We start from the raw sequence: 20166 nt of genomic DNA, 5'->3' as shown, positions 1-20166 counted from the left end.
ACATTCAAAATTTTTAAAAATTCGCTTTCAGAAATGAATTGATACAATTCTTCTTTTATGTTCATTTTGACCGTTTTTTTTTCCAAAGCCAAATCCAAAATGGCACTCATCGTGGTAAAATATGGGGATTCGTTGGGCTCGAATTGAATCGGCAGACACGAGGCAGCGCACAAGTCTCAATTCGGGTCCTCCCGCCTTTAGCCACGATCCGATGGGTGATCACCGTGCGTTTGCAAACCAACGAGGAATGAATTGAACGCTGGCGTGATGTCACGGTGTCCCGTGGGTTTCCAGGGCAACAATGCCTGTTATTCTCCATCTGTCAGCTTACTGTGTTCTCCAGGCGCCCCCTCTTCCTTCCTCCCTTTGTACATCTGTCACTTCATCATAGCTCCCGTCGAAAGAAGACGCCCGGACAGACTGGTCTAGCGCCGACGCCCAGGTAGGCTCCAAAGCTATGCTTTGAAATTGCCAATTTTATTCTGCGTAGGAATCTTCAACGGGCTGCTTATCCTTAATCGGCACATTTTTTTTCCCCGAGGCCCCCGTCATGGCGGAAGTCAGCCACCTGACGGCCATTGCCACCCCAGCGAGCGGTCTCGACGCCACACGGACGACCTTTCGACCCTTGACGGCAACCACGCCCCCGCGTCCGTGGGAAGGCGTGGTGATTGTGGTGATCTTTTGCGCCGTTTGCCTACTGCTCCTCCTGGCGTTCCTCTACGTCTTGTTCTTCCGCTGCTCCGTGTCTTCCACGCCGGCAGAGCCCAAGAGCCGCGTGGGAATCCCCGGCCAGCTCGATGGCGAGGACGTCACCGTCGGGTGCACCTCCACGGACGTGCTGTCCGTTGGCAATCGTGCCTAAGTCGGATGATTGTCCAATAAACCATGACTTTAGTAAAAAAAAAAAAAAAAAAACTTGCAAACTCACATTGGTGGCAACCTGATCTCATTTGGACCCAACCCATTTCAAAACAGCAAACTTACTGCATTTTTTTCTCTTCAGACGCTACAGTTTTTCCAATTTTCCATAACGGTCGCACTTTGCTAAATATGGATTGTCAGGATGAACAAATCAGGTCAGCACACACACTTTGTGACACCTTTCTTTATTTCCAATGACCTGACATGTTTTGAAAAACGACAAAGCCTATTGTCAGTGCAACACTGCACGACGTCGTGAAATACACGTGTGATCAACTGAAGCATGAAACACTTTTTGTGCAAAAAAAAAAGAATAATAAGAATAATAATGATGTGTAAAGTAAAACATCCACTCCCGCTGGGCTAGTAAAACTTGCACACGCTTTAAAGGATTATAAGATCATCACTGCAATAATTATTCTTACTTTTATTGTAAATCCCAAACGATTTAGCCACGGCTGAAGATGATCTGCGCTAGCATCAACAAGCTCAACTTCAAAGGTGTGGTTGCTTTTTTTTTGTTTTTGTTTTTGTTTTTTCTTCAAAGCTCTCTACAATGAAAACAGAATCCATGAGTGGCTCTCGCATCTGATTGACTTTTCTCTTTTAGCCCTCAGGACACGGAGCACATGGCGCTCTTGGAGGAAGGCGAGTCGCAGGAGCTGTCGTGCGAGTCGGCGATGGAATCCCCGCCGTCGGACTCCGGCGAGCCCAGATCCAGGTGGGCGTCCTCCAAGCACTCGTGTAAAGCGTCTTTGTAGTGGGACTGAAAAGACGGCCAGCTCATTGCTTTTAGCCACGAGTTGAACGTAGCCGGCCTTTTTCTGGCCACCTTGTTACTTTGAGTGAGCAGTCCACTCTTTTGTCACTGGGAACGTACGTACCTTGTGAAGCGACATCTCCTCCGCCCGACACTCCTCAGTGGACTCCTCCAGAGAATGTCCCGAAATCTCCATTTTGATGCGGTGGGAGGGAATAGACTTGACGTCGTCCTCTTCCTCGCCCGCCACCAGCGGGAAAATCTGGAAGGAGAAAAAGGCCAAAATGGTGTCTGCCTATCTAGAGTGTTAAAAAAAATCAATTGTGCTTCACGCAACATTTTGTCGGACAATTCTCCTATCCATTCCAAATCTGTCTGAAACCATAGGTGTGTGTGTGTGTGTGTGTTTGTGTTTGTGGTGGAAAGAAACAATAGGTGGCTGTGCTTTGCACACCCCTAGACTGTTTGGCCTTTTGATTGGAGCGTACTGAAGCATTTGAAGAAGGACATTGAATCCTACCAGGCCTTGTTCGTCCCCCGCGACTTCGGTGATGGTGGCCTTGCTGATGGCCTCGCTGATGGTTTGGGTCTCGAACTGGGGACAGGCTGCTTGGGCGTTTCCATCTTTGTCTCGCTTTCCTTTCAGCCAGTAGGTCTCAATCTCCACGTTGCCCTAAAGGGGAAAGACAAACCCCCAAAAAAATGCTTGGCCAATGCAATCAATCCTTTGTCTAAAATGAAGCCCATAATATCATAAAAACAACCCTTTGGCTCATTACAAGTTTAGTCAATGCATTTAATATGTCCGCAGCTCCCTTTTTATGAAAAAATGAACCTTTTACATCTTAAACTCAATTCCAAATGATATATTTGAAGTTTGCTAATGGGTTGACAATCAAAATTAAAGATGTTTAGCAACTGTTGTCTGATTTGATCTCTCCCCCCCCCCCCCCAAAAAAAAAGCTTCCTTCCTAGAACGACCTTTAGCGTGTCCGTCCATATTTCCAATATTCCCAGCACAACTCGGCGCGTGACACAAAGTCTTTTTTCATCCCATTCGACCGCTTCGGGGAAAACTTTGGTGGCATTATCAACAAACGCAGCCCACAACCAAGGAGTCCCAGTCGGAATGCTAAACGTGTCTTCTGCCCGCAGCCCAAACATTTTTATTGCTCCAAACTCGCTCGTGTCTTTCTCTGCCTTGCCATCTTGGGGGGCCTCGGGCTGGGGAAGCTTTTGTGTAAGCAGATAACATTTATTTACTGTGCCCGCATTATTCCGCTTATTAGTCGCACGTCCCGCAGCCATCGATGATGTGGTAAAAAGCCGACGCGGTGTTGTTTGGACTCTGACCTTGATGGTAATGGTGCCCCTCCTCTCAAAAATGAAGTGGCTTCCTTTCAGGTGCTCGTAGGTGGCGCTGCTGAGCTGGATGTGCATTTCCTGATCCAGAGAGATAAGACACGTCAAAGGCATTCCTGACAAATTGCTGCTTTGCCAGGACTTTTTCTCATTCTTGGAATGCAGACAACGACGACAACAACAACAACAACTGAGACACCTTTCTTCAGAATGACCTCAGGTTAGCTCCTGCTACACATATACAGTAAAGGTGCAAAAATGACTACTTTTCTTCCAGTCATGGCTTTGCTTTCATCTTGTGGCCTGTCAGGGTTTCATCCAGAGGCAATATCTTTTTTTTTGTTTTTTTGTTTTTTCTGAACCGCTTTATCCTCACGAGGGTCGCCGAGGGTGCTGGAGCCTATCCTAGCTGACTTCAGGCACCGGGCCTTGAATCGGTGGCCAGCCAATCGCAGGGCACCAGGAGACAAAGGGCAAGCAATGGTAGCCGGGCCGCCTTCTTTTCGCTTTTGTCAATAGGTGACCGTATATAGGCGAGGTTAGTTTGTAAGCAGCGGCCATTTTTCCTCTCTCACCTTTCCGTTGCTCTCCATAGCGGACGCCGTGTGGACCGTGTCGCCGTGCAGACCGTAACGGGGCATCTTGTGTCCGACCACGCCCGCCACCACCATCCCGGAGTGGATGCCTGCGTTCATCACAAAACACGGTAAGACGAGACACTTTTGAATTGGATGATTGGACTCGACTGAGCCGCAACGTGTCGTCGTTTTCCTCGTTAAGTAGCCCCAAAAGTGACGAGACCGGAGACCACGTCGCATGATTAGCGTCGTACTTTTAAAGCCAAGTGAAATACATTGGCGGTCGAAACGTTAGCGCTGCTCGGCGTCCAACGCACCGACACGAATCTGGATGTTGTTTCCGTTTGAGGGGTCCTTCAAGTGGTCGATGGAGCGCACCATGTCCAAGGCCATGTCGCAGATGTTATGGGCGTGATACTTGGTCTTCTCCGGAGTGCCCGCCACCACCATGTAGGCGTCCCCGATGGTTTCCACCTGGCGAGTCCAGACGTTTGGATTGGCGCCAAAAACACTGGCGTATTGCCTGACCCACCTTAAAGACGCGGTGCTTCTCGCTCAGCGTGTCGAACAAGGTGTACATGGTGTTGAGCATGGACACCACCTGCATGGGGGTGATGTGGCTGCAAATGCGGGTGAATCCCACCACGTCACTGAACAGGATGGTCACGTCGGGAAACACCTGGAAGGAACATTTTTCTGCTTTATCGCTGACACGTGGGCTACTTATAGCTCCCTCCCTCGGCCATTTTGGCTCTGAGGCAGGGGTGTCAAACGCCCTTTAGTTCCCAGCTAGTAGATCCATTTTGACGGGAAGCAGTGGGTGAGTGAATGAATAAGGCCTTTGACTAGGAATGAGCTGCCAGTCAGACAGAACACCCCCCAGCGGCCCACCTCCGGACCACGGGCCTTAGGTTTGACACCACTGCCCTAAGGGGAATGGCACCCGGACCCGGATGGGATTTGTTCCGCCACTAGCGTAGATCAGTAGATGTGGTGGTGTACCTAACGTTGTGGCCTGTTACTGTACTGGAAAGTATCTGGCCAAAGTGACAGATGCTAAATGAGATCTTCTTATCTTTATTTAGCCAGCGGACTCTTGTGATGACGCCTTCTGGTACATTGCCACCTCCATTGTTAGCCATTGGCGCTAGCATGTGAATGTAGGATTTACTCACCAATACGAACGACTACGTTGATTCATTTTTAGTTGTGAGCAAATGACTGGAGCGTGCGTCATGGCCTGGATGTTGACATGAAAAGTGGAGTGTCTGGCAACAAGGCGCTCTTTATGCCGGCCGGCCGGCCGCTCCTCCCTCACCTCGCAAGTGTTTACAGCCGGCTCTCCTTTGCGCAGCCTCTTTGCCACCGGCTTAGGAATCATTCTGTAAAGAAGGTCGTCCGTCTTCTTCATTTCATAATCCAGCATCTTCATGCTCTCTTCCAGCTTGCTGGACTTCTTTTGCTCCTGCGTTCAAATGTTGTCGTTAGGGTTTGGCGCCGGCAGCAACGGAGACGCAAGCGACTGTGAATGTTTTGGAAAAGGAGTTCACCTGAATGAGCGCTCTTTTCAGCTCCTCCGACTGCTGCGTGCCCGCCAGCACCAAATCCCGACTGGAATCGTGCATGCTCAGGTCGTTGATGTACAGTCCGGTTCTGAACATGGCGCTCAGGCTCTCCATTCTGCGTGTGCAGACAAACAAAAGGGAAAAGCACATCTCGTGCTCAACTCCTACAATTGGTCCCGATTTTGTACAGGATTTCCCCCATTTTCAACCCCAAAGTTCCAACACGTTAACAAGGGCTGCCTCGAGAGGTGACTGTGTAGTTCCCTTCAAAAAGAGTGCTCAATTAGCCAAAGGACCTTCTCTCTTCATACCTGGAACCCAATACCAATTAACATTCCCGTCTCTGAACCTCTTGGCCAATCATCTTAAAGCCTGGCTAAAAGACAAACAAAATATATGTTCATTAATATGTGTTGTCCCTCTTAAATAAATCAAATTCACACCGTGAAGTATCATTCGGGGAAAGATTCGATAAAACGCAAATAATGAGGAAGAATATCTAACTCTCCTTTTGCTCGTTTGCTAAAAACAAGACGGAGAGGAATCAGAAAGTAAAGCGATGTGTCCCCTAAAAAGCCTTCAACTCGTATGATGCACATTACTTTAGGCATGAGTGCACTCCATCCCAAAATTGGGCCTTTTATAGAAAAGTTGGGGGTGTGTGGCTGATGTTTTCTGAGGGAAAACACTCTCTCTCTTGCAAACTTGCAAATGGGTTCCCATTAGGCTCACAAGAGCTGCACTGTCTGATTACAAGCTAATTAGCAGTTCATTTCATGCATGGAAGGAGCCTCTGGAAAATGGGACCCCCCCTCCCTCCAAAAAAAAACCCATTCACTCACTACCCAAGCCTTTATTTGCTCTCCTTGGGCTTAATGATTAGCTTTTGCAGCTCAGACGCATTCACCGGGCCTTTTGTTGTCCCCGCCGTGTTTTTGTGTGCGTGTGAATGTTGACGCAATTCTTACACCGGTGTTCCCAGAAAGATGATGGACTCCCATTCAGGCATGTATCTCATTTGTCCTTTCAGTCTGAGGCAGCGGCTCCCGTCGCCCCAGCTCTCCATGGCGTTGGCGCTGTTCCCGTCTAAAAGAAAAAGGAGCGTTGAAAAAAAACAGGTACTGGGCCCAATGCTCTTTTACTTTAAAATGATTTCCATGTGTGTGTGTGTGTGTGTGTGTGCCCTCGCTTGGTGTCCAACAGTGAGGTCGAAACCTTTGTAATCGTCCCCGATAATCGATTGAAAAGCCATGAGCTCCACGTCCACGTCGGCGGTCCGATTGGCGTTTTCGTAGTCGGAATCTGTCGAATGCAAGATTGATCATCAACCCCAAAAAATCGAAAGCCTTGTGATTACAAAACTGTGACATATCGCACACTTTCTGCATCCAGAAAATGATCGATGCCCGAGAACAATGTTGAAATGAAGCGAAGATCTTCGTTACGACAAAAATTAGGCTTGGCGGCTGCCATTTGCCAAAGTTTCTGGGGTTGGTTGAGCCAAATTTCTGGAGAGTTTACAACTCAAATTTCGTTAGAAGGCAGGCGAACAATCAAGCCTAGCCTCTTCTGTGATGTCTTCCAAACTGGGACCAGACCACCCTCGTAGTTACCAAAATACTTTTCAACGTTTCAAATGAAGATGGACCTCGACTCGTTTACCCGGCTTCCGTGGTGCGGCATCTAGTACACGCTAAGGTGGGCTGGGGGGGAAAACCAGATCTAAATGAGCCTTGGCCCAATAGACACACACCCCTGCGACTGTTTACATGGCTTCCAGTCTTACTCTGGACTCGGTTGTGGAGATTCCGCTCTCTTTTCACCGGTTCCATGGACATCATCTCAAACAAGTTGTTGGGATGGGAGATGATCTGGAAACACACCACACGCGCGTGGACAACACGCCAGGGTCATTGCGCGTTGGCGCTCTCTGGTCCACGAGACGCACCGCCGAGTTCGGGAGGAGAACGCGCCAAGAGTTACGTCAGTCACCATGTTCCACGTGAACTCCACCAGGGGGCGGGCCAGTAAGAAGGCGTCGTTGATCTTCTTTCCGTCCAAATCTGGGAAGACGGTAGACAGTCCCGAGCCGACGTTGTGAACCACCAGGTCCTGGAAGAACACGTGGTCGACTCTTAGACCGCGTGGTCGACTCTTAGACCGCGTGGTCCCAAGTAGGCATGTGCGCTGGCCGACTTTATGTCACCTGTCTGAAGACAATGTTGAAGGGAAAGACCTCAAAGAAGAAATCGGAGGTAATTGGCAAAATCTCCTGCTCTTCCTCATCTCCCTTCATGATGTAGCGGTATGCAGAGTTGTCAAAATTCAGCCTGCGTTGACACAAAAGGATTTCTTTTGCTCATCCACCAAATTGTCCAAATGAGCCGATGAGATGTGGCAGAAAGATTTTTCTTTCCAGCACATCATGATGTTCTCCGCCCAATTTTTCTGCTGGGACGCGTTGGCGTCTGAATCTGCTCCCCCACCCGTTGGTTTTTGTGGCGGCCCCGTACCTCATGGTGACGTGGGAGTATTCTCCCACCATCTGCTCGGACAAGACCTCCACGTGAATGTCCGTGTCGTAGAACTGCTTGCCCATCTGCCTGAGTTGACCCATGGCATAGTGAAGGTAGCCTTTGCGTTTACTCCTGTCGACCACAGTGGGCGCCAACATTCAGTCAATCTTTGAAAAACGGGGCCGGTTTTTGCTACGGGCAATGTGGGCGACCGCCCGGGGCACAATCTATTTGGGGGCCACAGAAAAGGCCCCAATTCTATTGGCATTTGTCCAGACTATTGTCTGTGATCTGTACTCTCCATTAGCTTCCACGCAGACACAGAGAGAGATGACATGGCCAAGAATTGCAAACAATTGCCAGACCTGTAGTGGAGGGTGACTCCCGTGGCCGATTCCTCCTGGCAGAAGAAGGTGGGCGGCTGCACCTTGGGGTAGCTGAAACGAAGGTACTCGTGAAGGTTGTCCAGGCCGTTGACAAAGTCACGGACGTGGCGACCCAGCACCTGCAAGCGCAAAGGCTGTCAACGAAACGAGTCCCTTTTGAGACCGACCGTCCGTAGATCCCGATTGGTTTGATTCAGCCACGTAAATAAGCCCCTATTCTGTGGATTGTTTTTCTTTCCAGCAGACAAACACTTTTGATGGGAGGCGAAGGATTACCTTAAGGATCCTGTCGTAGCCATACTTTCCCACAAAGCCCAGGAAATAGACCCCCCAGGAGTTCATCAGCTCATTGTAGGGTGTTCCCGTCACCCCGCTGGCTGCCTTTGCAATTCGGGGGATCACGCTTTCACTGTACACCTACGGGTGCGCAATCATACCCGTCAACAGATGTATAGTATTTATTTTTCACAAAGCACATTTCCAATGGGTAAGACGTCAAACGTAGCCAAGGGAGTTCCGATTGTGTCTACGCTAATCTTGAAGGGCAGAATGGCTAAAGAAAGAAGCACTCCAAACTTTGAGCGAGAGATGACATTCAAGCGGACGACGTTTTGGGACGATAGATTTTGCGGGACAGATACCTGATGGGTGACAAAGGAGTGCAGCCGAACATCGGCCCTCTCGCGGACCAGCTTCCACACGTCGTCCCCGTACGACTCCTTGATGAAGTCGTGCAGACTCTCGCACAGCAGCCCGTACATGACCGCCGCGCCGGAGACCCAAAGTCAATAGGGCGGAAAGTTGACGAGAAAACCCCGGCTCGTTTAACGGCACCGTGATAAAGCAATTTTTCCCGTGGGGCTCGGCGCTTGATCGGGTCAGACGTCCCGCCGGGCTTTCATCCGAGGGCCGACGGCGCCGGCCCTCTTAAAGGGCCCCTCGTCGCACGAGTGCCTTGCCGCGGACGGGTGCGCATTGTTCTGCTGTCAGCTGTCAGCACCGGGTGGCCGGAGAGGCAGCCCGACGTGACACGCCACCGGGGCTATCGCTCAAACGCAGGTGACGTGGGGAGAAAGAAAATGGGCACTTTGAGCACGCCGGCTACTTCAGAGATGACCAAGTCAAAACCATCTCAATTTCTTGATTCTTGCCATTTATGTCCATCTGAACCATATCATTGCGGCACACGTTTGAAGTGTCCAAGATCAATGTGGCATTTACCGAGCGGCTGTTAAGGAAGGCTGCAGGGCTCCACACGTAAAAAAATGTACGGGGCTAATGGAATTCAACTTACTGGATGACATTTTATTGTCACGCGATCGATGTATCATCGCACAACCCCGAGTTAGAGTATCCGGCACAACGTGCACAACAAGGGCAACAAAGCTTCTTATTTTACGGTTAGGCTCCCGATATATATGTATCTATTTTTTTTCCGGCTGGAATGACACCACATTTTCTCCGTGAGGCTTTCTCATAAGGGGTGGCGGCTTTGTAAAGCCGGGAAGGTACAAAATCAATATCTAATCTCAACAGAGATAAAAAAAAAAAGAAAAATAGGCTATCCTCCGAGACGTCTGCCGTCCTCCGTGAATCAATCCGGGGAGTCTATAAAATCTAGCTGGCAGACCAACAGGATTCCACAAAGTGGTGAGAAGGCTTTAGAATAAAAGTCAAAGGCTATCGATTAAACCATCCTTCTCGGATAAGGTTGAGTAAAAATTACAAATAGGTTTATAGCGACTGCTGGTTTTATGGCGGATATAAAAGAGAGCGTATTGGCATAGAATTGTTTTTTCATGTTCATAAATACTTGAATTGCGTGTCATGCTGAAGACTGAATGAATGTGAATTTGTGCAATTCCGGCTCAGCCTGAAATTGCTAAACCTTTGCACTAAATGGTTTTCATGTCGAGACTGACCCGTTTTCAAGTTTGACTAGAGGTAAAAATGATTTTATGAGTCATTATCCTATGCCGTAATCCATCCGTCCATCCGTCCACACTCAGGTTAAAATAAGCCGGTGAGCTAAGAGCCCCTGGCATTCTGGGATGACTTCCACACGGGCTGTTCCTTCTCCAGTTTGGGGAGGGTCCCATCGGCCATGCAGGATAAACCCCGCAGCCGCCCGGATCGCCTCCCGACGCCCCACGGACAGCAGCGTGTCCAGGTAAGGAGGCGGACGCCAGATTCGTGCTCACGGCCCGCACGCTAACTCATTTCTCACCTGCAAAGCGCACTACGACACTTTTGACGTTGATTGCTAACAGGGCCGCTTTTGGGGCGGGGTGGGGGACTGAGCTGTGGGTGCTTTGTGAGGACCCGGGGCTCAAAATGAGCCCTGCTCTGCTCTGCAACTTTCAATTCATCACATGTAAGCCTCAAGTTATGCTGCCTTTTGGAAATGAGGACACGTCCTCCGAACCATTACTTTTCTAAATAACAGCAATACACATTATTGAGTTTTTTTTTATATTGACGAGCCGACTTTAGAAGTTGCTGAGAACCTTTCCATGCGTGAATGAATGTATTTCTGTTAGGATCAGCCCGTCATCAGTCATGTTCACGCACAGAGGCATGGATGACGCCAGCAAGCGGAGAATGTTACAGGCTCGGATGCTGTCTCAAGAAGCCCAAGGAGGTAAGCCAGGGACGTTCACAAATGCCTCTCGTGTAAACATGATACTTACTGTCCTAGGGGCAGAAAAAAGTGGACCTTGAAATCCCAACCGCACCACCCGTAGGCTCTCCCAATGCCTTTTTTTCGTAGTTTTTTTGTTGTTCCCGGCCGGCTAAGCTCGGGAAGAGAATCCCCTTAACCTCAGCATAATGTGACACCCACCAGAGGGTGACGTGGCCGGCCGGGCTGTTCATCAGAATACACCCGCTTCTCCAAACACGTCTGGAGCGTGGGAAATAATGGCATCCTTTGATTGGGATTGCCTTTCATCTCGGGATTCCTATTTATATGCCCGGTTACCCGCACGACGGCGGACAGCAACAAACATCATCTGGGGGCTATTTGGGGGCTATTTCCGGGTCTCTGGCGTGTTACGATAGCACACAAAGACTTGCGCGCAATTCCCGGGGGAATTGGACTCGGTTAGGCCTCTTAAATGAGCCGTACTTACAACTTTATTCCCATCAGTTCATTGAGGTGGTGAGCACTTCCGCCTCACTGTTCTGAGATGGAGTGTTCGATCCCCGGCCTGCCTGCGTGGACTTTGCATTATCTCTCCGTGTCTGCGTGGCTTTTCTCCGGGTAGTCCACGTCCCAAAAACGCACGCTCTTTGAACACTGCACATTGTGCCTCGCTATGAGTGGTTGTTTTTGTTTGTGTTGACGTGACGACAGGGGGCATGAATCTGGGGAAGAAGGTCAGCGTTCCCAAAGACGTGATGATGGAGGAGCTGGCCCTCCCGTCCAACCGAGGCTCTCGCATGTTTCAAGAAAGGCAGAGGCGGGCTGACAGATTCACGCTGGAGAAGGCGGCCGGCCCCGCTCAAGACGCCGTGACTGTGAGGCAGACGTTCGTGTGGTTGCCAATGATATTGGGGAAAGTGAAACGGACCAAAGAATTGTCTGACCGTGCCTTTCGCCGAAAATCTCAAGAACTCTGCTGCCTTTAGCTTAGCGCTACGATTCAAACAAACTCCTAAAAGCCTTGGACTCGACTTTGACTCTAACCGTGCCTTTTTTTCCCTCCAGAGCTATCCGGTGGCTGTCCCTCCCCCGCAAATGACCCGACAGCCTCAGGGAGGAAAAGAGAACCAAGCGTTCTCCATGGCCGGTAAGCGTAGTCTCCTGAGCGACCTTCAGAAGACTATAGCAAACAAGGGCAGTCCCCATGTCCTGGCTCCAGGTAAACGGAGGAAGGATGGCAACGCGGCTAGTTTGGCCTAACGCTGGGGGGGGCGGGACCAAGCCGAAGCTCGTAGTAGCCTTTCTTGTTGTTGTTTTGGTGGCTGCTTTCTAGAACTATAGTGTATGGCGAGCGTGTTCTTAACACGGAGAATGTCTAAGCGTTGCTCTTATTGCTGCTAATAGTTGTCTATGTTGTCACAAGGTAGAGTGAAGCTGATGGAAAAATCTATACACATATGTTGCCCAATTTTCACTCGATCCGCCTCGAATCTCAAGGTCACCATTTCAAGAAACTTGCTTGACCTTTGCGCGGCCAAACACGGGCATGCGCCCCCTAGCTTGAAAATGCAGATTTCCACATCCGAACTAAGTCAAGCCTGTAATGATTTTTTTTCTTCTTTTCCCCAGGCTACTCTGCCCCCCTGAAGGAGATTCCCCACGAAAAGTTCAACAAAAGCGTGATTCCCTTCTGGTCTCCGTGGAGAGAAGCTCTGCGCCACGACGAGGAGCTTCTGGAAGGCCTGGATGCCAAGCTGCCCTCACCGCAAAGACGGCAGTTGGCCGACTACAGGTGCTTCAACAGGTAAACTCAAGTACCTTTTGGTTGCATTTTGCTTAGAAGTCATTCAACGACTCGATGGTCTTTGAGGGCCAATGGGTGATGGAAGCGCCACGACCATCTGGGCTCCCGTCCATCTTTCCGCAATTTAAATATCGTGCGTCGCCTTGAACTGTCGCCGCCGCCGCTAGTTATTTTCAATGTGAGACACCGGAGATGGCCCGCCAGGGCTGACTTTTCAAAGCGCTCGCAAGAGACTGAAAATTGAAACCACGGACCGAGGGAAAGGCACCCGCGCAGTGAGGAAAGACAAATGTTGCCCCTTGGCACATGCTAAGCCAACAAGTCAGCACACGTTTTATGAAGCAAGCGTTTCTTTTCTTTTCCTGGGCGACGGCTGTTTGTGTTTCGAGGATTTCCTCACTTGAATTGATGTTTTTTGCAGTTTCGACATGGCCTTTTTTAACGGAATGACGGGCCGTAGCTTGTGACGAGAAAGCCATTGCTACAGGAATGCATTTTCTGTCGACCATCCATTCACTGAATGAAACGGCGCCCGTCGTCCCACGTGAGCCATAAACCTAAATTTAGCATTCCCAAACTCTTAAAACGCAATGACATTGGCCTACTAGTTTCTCCAGTTGAGATTGGATTTATACCGCATGATTAGAGAATATTATTCCTTGAAAAGGTGGCTTTAAAATCCACCCTCCATTTCATAGCAATTTGGCGATGGCTAGGATAGGATTTCACTCGGGCCATTAGGAAGGAATATGAAAAGTCGTTTATCACCTCATCATATCACATAAAAGCAGAATGTTAGTCTTTTTTCCTTTCAAGATGCCGATTCGACGTGGTAACGACGGCCAATCTAAACGGTGCCAATTTCCCGCATTCTTCAAACGGATCGCATCGTGTGAGGCAAATAAGAGCCACTTTATTAGTCCCGGCGGGGGAGCGCAATCACGCGCCACATGCAATAACCCGTAAACGCATTTTAACTGCACACGTGAGTCACCACCATGTTGACAGAGGATTCTTTTCTATTCCATTTTATTCTCTTCCATGGTCGTGACTGAAAGTGTTTGTCAAGATTTAAAAAAAGTGAAAGCAATTTGCGTGGATTTTCAGCCAAAATTGAGCTTGGGTGGGCCTCAAATTTGCCCCTACGACGACACACATTCTAGAAGCCACAGCGAAAAGGAGTCAGTCCCCCGCACCGACGAAGGGATCCGATGGCAGCCCCGAAATTTGGACGGAACCATCGTTAAGTCAGAGCTCCGCTAATAGATAGAGCAGCTGCTGATGAACACGTTAAGTCATCCTGAATTCCATGCGGACTATCCATCACTAAATCAGACCTAATCAGAAGTGTGACCAGAAGGGATCGCATCGAGTGTGTTTGTGTGAGGCACACAAGGCCATAAAGTGATCAATGTCTGCTTTTTTTCTGTTTTTCTTCCCTTGCAGGTCTCCCATGCCTTTTGGGGGCGCACTCTCAGGCAAGAGGGTGATCCCCATTATGAGCTTTGAGGCCCAGGAATCCCAAAACCTGCCGGACGTGGCTTTGGAGCGCATGTGTCATCGGCCCAATTTCAACCGAGCGCCCAGGGGATGGGCGGGTCTTCTTTGCCCCGAATCAAATGAACTGTGATACTAACGCCACTGGTTAAGACACTATTTTCTCTGTTAGTTAGGGGAAAAAACAAAGATAAAGCGATTAGTGGCTCCATATCAGCAGCTGAGGGAAAGTCAGGATATTGAAATGGATTTTCACGGTCAAGTCAAAAGATTAGCAGGAGTCATAAAGTTGATCCGTCACGGCCGAGACTCGTTTCCTCCATTGCGGAAATCTGGAAGTATTTGTAGCGGGAAGCATTTCTTGTTAGCAAACGGAGCTGTATAATTGGTCAAATTGGCCAGTCATAATTCTATAGCAAAATTTGATCTCATATCAACACGTGTTCTTGACTTTCTCCGTTTTTTCTCGTAGTCATATTATAGCATCCTTCTAAATATACTGGAGACTTTGGAAAATGTGAGCTTTTTAATGCAAGAAAGAAAAATTCAAAAGGCCTATGGCTATGCTCAATCCGTTAACAGTGGAATGATAACATTGTTTTAATCCAAAAAGAAAGGAAAAAAAATAGGCATACTGATAAATCTTTCACATACAGCACTGTTTCGCTTTGTATGCGATATTACAAACGTGAATAAATCAAATATCCTGTGTCACATTGCTTTTGTGTTTGCATCCAGGTTACGGGGAGAACGGCCAATCGCAGCGCAGCTTTAGCCAAGTCGTCGCTAATCACCGTGGCGTGCCACGTGCGCGGCGTGAGCGCCCATCCGCAGGGGATCCTGGGAGGGGTAGTGGATTTGACCTGGGGGTCTCATGCTCATCGTTGGGGGCATCGGTGGGGGCATGGGTGGAGCCATGGGTGGGGCCATGGGTGGAGCCATGGGTGGAGCCATCGGCGGAGCCATCGGCGGAGCCATGGGGTGAAACATCGGGGGACCGAAACCTTGAGGAAAAAAGAAGCAACCTTTAGGAGCCATTCAGATTCCTAAATTTAGAGATACAGAAGCTTGGCTTGAGGGTTCACCTGGGGGCGGCGGGTTGAGGCCCGGGGGTGGCGGCAGAGTGAGATTGAGATTCATGACAGCCGGAGAGCTACCGGCGTCAAGGTTAAAATAATTAGCCGGGGCCTCTTCGTCGATAGGTGGCGGCGGAGGAAGTGCTGCAGAGACGACACGTCACACGACACAACGTCAGCAATGATGAAGATGATCAATTGCACAAGACCGTCGTTAGGAAACAAGCCTTGCCCAAATACCAATTTGCTCTGTCCAAAGAGGGTCTAAAAGTGGTTCCAGACGCTGGTCAAAAACACAATTGGACTCACCTCCCGGCAATCCCGGCACAGGATCCAATCTGGTGCCCATCTCCGAAAGGCCTTCACCCTCCTTTCCTCTGGCCGCCTGAGACCTAAAACATTTGAGCGGGCACATTTGAGGACCAGGCCATTTCCTTCTTCCCCTCCACGCACCCACGCATGCATGCGCGTTGGTCCTCCTACCTTCCCCACTTGACGGTGAGCCTCTGACCGTTCACGATCAGCTTGTTGAAAGACTTTTCGGCGGCCATCTCGGCAGCCTGCCTGGTGGCGAACTGAATAAAGGCGCACTGTTGCCTCTGCACAATTGTGATTGTTCGGATTTCTCCAAACTGGTAAAAGAAACCCCTAAAAAAAAAAAAAAGAAAGATCAAGAATCCGTGAAGATGGCCTTGTCAAAACGTCAAGAAAAGCAGATCCACTTACTTGAGGTCTCCGTCCGTGACCGATTCGCCGAGACCCCCGATGTAGAGGGTGGTGATGGACTTGTCATCCGGCGGGTCCAGTCGAGGCATGGTGGAGGCCCGCTTCAGCAGCTTGTCGGCCACCGGATCGTTAATTCCGTAGTAGCGATCCTTGATGTTCTGGTCGGCCAGGGGGTCGTCGGGATCGGTGGGCTTTTCGTGTCTGCGGCAGGGCATACGTTCGTTACGCATGGTCTGTCAACGATGGCCAAGTCCGGTCCCGGAGAGCCCCTTTCATCCACTCTGCCACTCACCTGTAGGGACACTCTTCCCCTCTCCGGCACTCTCCCTTAACCCAAAAGGAGCAGATGTGTGGACGGTTCCTCTTGTAGTATGGTGTGGTGCGGGCCAGTTTCAGCAACATGTCACTGGAGCTGGTGGCCTTTCCGATCTGACCGGGTGGCCGCGTGCCCTCCGAATCGGTTAACTGTGAGCAAAGAGTTGATTCCAATGAAAAAACAAAAATTATAGAGCTGTTGTTGGCAAGAGTTATAGAACATCAGCAGGTACGTCACACCGCCAGAAAATATAGTCATGTTGGTATTATTTAAGACCGACCTCTCGCTCCATATTCTGCGTAAAGTATTCTTTGTTCACATCCGAGCGGGGAATGTCGTCTTTTATGGACATCCCGGTATCTCGAACCTGGATGGGTAAACCTGAGGACACGCGTTAAGATATATATCCGTGGTACTCTATTTTGGATGTTGCAAACATTTATCAAAGAGAAATATATTTGCAAAGACTTACCATATTCCAAATCCAACAGGCACGTCTGACACACATTCTTCATTTTGCTGCATGTCTGACAGACCTCGGTCTTCTTAAAACGCATCCGCGTTCCGGGACACCAGCGGAAAACGGTGAATGGTCGAGCACAGATCTGATGGAAACATTGTCAGTCGCCAATGAATAGCGAGCGTCAAGTTGAATGGCTTTGCCCTTGCCTACTTTGGAGGATGGGAGCCTACCTTGCATTCTTTTCCATACTTTTCTTTGGTCTGTGAGAACAGCATGATGGCAAAAAAATGTCAAGCAGGGAATAGATTACAAAAACTGAATACTTGATGACATCACACGCTGACTCACCATTCGAATGTAAGGGTTTTCTCCTAAGCATGTTTGACAGAGAATTGGGAAATCCTGTGAAGCAAATGTGATTAGAACAGGACATCATTAGTCAGCAAAGGTAGGAAGTAGAAGTATTGGATTTTTCTTGACTTTATTCAGCTGCCAGTGTTCATTTTGTATTCCAAACATCCCATCATTAATAACTGTACTTAGTTATATGGCACAATGGAGTGCAAGTAGGACCTAGCGTTATAGAGTCATGTTTCTTTTAAAATAGTTTTTGCAGAGGGTTTCATTCGACATTACCGGGAGAGATGATCTGATTGGAACCCGATTCGAATCTCGTTTACGTTCAAATGATGATACTGCTGCGTCGTTTAGTCTTCGCACCATTCAAGATCTAATAGTGAATTAGCCATTATATCCCCATCGGGTGGCCATCAATCGGTAGATCGCAAAGGTTTTAACCAAGTCGTTTGTGGCTTTAGTCATTCAAAATGAGAGGAAAAATAGTCTTGATGTTCACTTTAGGAAGAAAAAAAAGCTAGGACCCACGTTGAGCTAGATTGCTAATGCTAACCATCCAGGCGAAGAAGGGATATATTCGCGGTGAAAGAGCGGCTTATTTTTCTGGTAATGTTATGCGGGGAATAAATGTCCCAAAGACAGCGTTTCCGGTTCTTAAAACAATCAAAGTAAAACGTACCGCGTCTTCCCAGTTCTGTCTATTGTAAGTGTTGGAGCCGAGGGACGTCGCCATTTTGCGAAGTGTGATGACGTCAGGCCACGATTCAATGCAGAAATGCCTTGTTTCACCAGAGGGGGGCACACTTTTCAAAATCGCTTCCAAAGTAGACCAAGAAAAGCCATTATACTAACTACTATAGGAGCAATTGTATGTAAGATTGGGGTGAGTGGTTACATGGCCGCCTTACAGTTCTAAGATCAAGGCTTCAAGCCTTTCCTGTGTGGAGTTTCAGTGCTCTGCCCAAGAAAAATGCATGCTAGGCTCATTGAGAACTAATTTGGAATTGGGAACCAATTAAGGTGTAGTATACCTCGCTTTAGCTGGGATAGGCCCCGGCACCCCCAAAGGTCTCGTGAGAATAAGCAGCATGTTAAATGACTAATATGTAAAACTGGTGGCCAAAAATGTTACTGCAACCAGGATCAAAATACAGACGCCTACAATAAAAATGCTAACACATTAATGATAGCAATAATCATGTAAACCTACAGAATGTGTAGTCTCTGATGAGGTCAACATACGCCAGTTCTGAGAAGGAGTGCATTGTGGGTGAGTGATTTTTTTTTCATGTGCTGTGTACGCTTACAGTTGATCTAGCCACCTGTTCACTTCAGGTCAGGGTGTCTTTGCTGCGTGCTTCTCCAATTAGTGGGGCACGGGATGATTGCCACATCGGATTGGCAGTAAGCCCCTAATGTTTAGTTAAGTTCAGGCCCAGGTTGTGGAGTCAAAAGGATGAGGATTAGAGGGAGGATCTATTTCTCAGCGTAGCTGTCTTGACATTCAGGCCATAATTAAGAAATGGCCCCTCTGTTTACAGGCCACTGCCATGGTTGCATTTCAATGACAAACGGATAATGGAATCTAAGCCCGTTCCCGTTTCTGTCGGTGGACGGAGGCCAGCGACGGACCTCGTTCAAAGGCTAGATCCCCAACATTTGCGGGACATACATGCGTAACTTGGTTTGAACGAGTCGTGTGATGGTCTCTTCTTGTCATGTGATGTGGACCAGACAACCAAAGCTGTTTTGAAGGCCGGCTTTGTTTCCAATTTAGAACAACCTCACGTTGCTGCTCCAAACACCAATTGAGCAATGTGGTTGCCTGGACAATTTGGACATTTTTAGTTCATCCCTATGTCCTTGTTTTTGTTATATAATGCTTTTGATTTGATATTTGTTTTTTCTTGTGTACACCACTTTGTTCGATTGCGGTAATTTCAAAGGTGCCAGGTTAAAGGTTTATATCTATAGAAAAATAACGACAATAATGTTATAAACATGTTAAATGATTTTATAAAATGTGAATCAGGCGCCCCAGGTCCTCAACCACATTGCCCAGAGCAAGAACCAGCCCTGGACTACCCACACCGTTGGATGTGTGCATGTACTATTTATTATTCCAGTACGAACACAGTAATTGAGTTCAAATGTCAAACGCACATTAGCTTTAATTTATCAAATTCAATGACGTGGAAGTGAGCGAAAGAGTCATCTTGGTGTGTTTTGGTAAAAGAGCCGTTAAGAAGCATGAAAAAAATGGGCTAATCCCAGTAATACCGCACGCTCATTTTCGTGTAGTGGGGATAGATATACACGCACACGGACACGGACACGGACACAGTTCACCGCAACCACTCTAATCTCACGATGAAAGTCCAGAAATTCACGTAAAACCCTGTTCGGAAGATGCACACTCGTCCACAACAGGAACAGGCGCGCGTGTGTGCGTGCCTGATTGTGTGCGCGTGTGCACCACCGGGGCCAAACGAAATCTCTACCACAGCGTCCTCTAGCGACAGTTATGGAACACTGCGGGTGCACAGAGCTGCAGAGAGAGAGGGGGCATTCGGTCTCAGATTTCCCGACTTCTCCCAGCCGCTCCGACGCTTCCACATCACCGCGCCGATCCGAGGCGAAAGGGGGGGACAACACGGCACGCTACGCTAGGCTCCTCGCTCGCCCGGACTCCACCGCCATGATCGAAACCGGCCCAGGTGGGCCGCTACATTGAGGTGAGTACATCGCGTCGTCGTCGCGGCGTTTTTATCGCACATGTTCGCCCTGCTGGCTTGTTTGCTCGCTTGCTTGCTCGCTCTCCCCTCCATGCTAGGCTAAGTACTCGTAGTAGTGTTGTTGGCGCAGGCGGCGAACGAGGCCAGCCCTCGGCCTCTCCGGCTTGCCCAGGCTGGAAAACAGCGAGCCCCGGTGGGCTAGCGATTGATTCGATTCCCCTCCTCGATGGATGCGACTCCATTAGGCGAGCGAGCGCAAAGGGCGAGCCGTATTGTCGAAGTTTGTGGTCGGATTAAGAGGCGCCGCGATGCGCTCGCGCTCGCCTAGTGGGATTTAGTCCTCTTTATCCCGTAATGTAGCCGATTCGCCAGCAGCAACGGGAACTTAGTTGTTTTTTTGGTTTGTTTTTTTTCGCCCCCAACTTTGTAAGCAGCGTCTGCTGCTGCTGCTGCTGCT

At 49.0% G+C, this 20166-nt stretch overlaps 4 protein-coding genes across 11 annotated transcripts in view; 2 read left to right on the top strand and 2 right to left on the bottom strand.

Annotated features, from left to right (window-relative positions):
• The first annotated feature begins 39 nt into the window (after window positions 1-39).
• Window positions 40-14750, top strand: myoz3a (myozenin 3a). Of its 7 annotated transcripts, none has more exons than XM_077608576.1 (13): window positions 40-442; window positions 542-676; window positions 1535-1645; window positions 3089-3266; window positions 3426-3529; window positions 3642-3752; window positions 6220-6307; window positions 10101-10261; window positions 10632-10732; window positions 11447-11610; window positions 11801-11882; window positions 12365-12539; window positions 13986-14750. In XM_077608576.1, the coding sequence occupies exons 8-13, from the start codon at window positions 10143-10145 to the stop codon at window positions 14167-14169; spliced, it is 825 nt and encodes a 274-aa protein (XP_077464702.1). In that variant the 5' UTR covers window positions 40-442; window positions 542-676; window positions 1535-1645; window positions 3089-3266; window positions 3426-3529; window positions 3642-3752; window positions 6220-6307; window positions 10101-10142; the 3' UTR covers window positions 14170-14750. The 7 variants fall into 7 exon arrangements, with proteins under 7 accessions (XP_077464702.1, XP_077464704.1, XP_077464701.1 ...); XM_077608578.1 differs by having other exon boundaries at window positions 3426-3565; XM_077608575.1 differs by lacking the exon at window positions 3426-3529.
• LOC144081960 (soluble guanylate cyclase 88E-like) lies at window positions 1091-9006 on the bottom strand. 2 transcript variants are annotated; one of them, XM_077608568.1, is made up of 18 exons: window positions 8733-9006; window positions 8368-8508; window positions 8071-8210; window positions 7703-7837; window positions 7396-7519; window positions 7182-7301; window positions 6943-7060; window positions 6405-6491; window positions 6158-6275; window positions 5175-5304; window positions 4943-5089; window positions 4157-4303; window positions 3942-4098; window positions 3622-3731; window positions 3038-3127; window positions 2205-2357; window positions 1809-1946; window positions 1091-1690 (listed from the first exon to the last, which is right to left on the bottom strand). In XM_077608568.1, exons 1-18 carry the CDS (start codon window positions 8850-8852, stop codon window positions 1538-1540), a joined length of 2328 nt encoding a protein of 775 aa, XP_077464694.1. In that variant the 5' UTR covers window positions 8853-9006; the 3' UTR covers window positions 1091-1537. The 2 variants fall into 2 exon arrangements, with proteins under 2 accessions (XP_077464694.1, XP_077464695.1); XM_077608569.1 differs by having other exon boundaries at window positions 6976-7060.
• On the bottom strand, window positions 14544-17806 carry rbm22 (RNA binding motif protein 22). Its single transcript, XM_077608573.1, has 11 exons — window positions 17654-17806; window positions 16966-17019; window positions 16848-16877; window positions 16627-16759; window positions 16435-16535; window positions 16131-16303; window positions 15839-16039; window positions 15596-15760; window positions 15422-15504; window positions 15122-15256; window positions 14544-15040 (listed from the first exon to the last, which is right to left on the bottom strand). The coding sequence occupies exons 1-11, from the start codon at window positions 17705-17707 to the stop codon at window positions 14823-14825; spliced, it is 1347 nt and encodes a 448-aa protein (XP_077464699.1). The 5' UTR covers window positions 17708-17806; the 3' UTR covers window positions 14544-14822.
• Window positions 17807-19455: 1649 nt separating this feature from the next.
• Window positions 19456-20166, top strand: part of ndst1b (N-deacetylase/N-sulfotransferase (heparan glucosaminyl) 1b) — a 39942-nt gene continuing 39231 nt past the window's right edge. Inside the window, exon 1 of the mRNA XM_077608708.1 lies at window positions 19456-19709. The gene's annotated coding sequence lies outside the window, so the exon portion shown is untranslated. The remainder of the gene's footprint in view (window positions 19710-20166) is intronic.

Source organism: Stigmatopora argus, chromosome 9 (genome assembly GCF_051989625.1).
Source record: "Stigmatopora argus isolate UIUO_Sarg chromosome 9, RoL_Sarg_1.0, whole genome shotgun sequence".
NCBI lineage: Eukaryota > Metazoa > Chordata > Actinopteri > Syngnathiformes > Syngnathidae > Stigmatopora > Stigmatopora argus.
The sequence above is the reverse complement of the archived record's forward strand: the minus strand, read 5'-3'. Positions and strand labels throughout refer to the sequence as shown.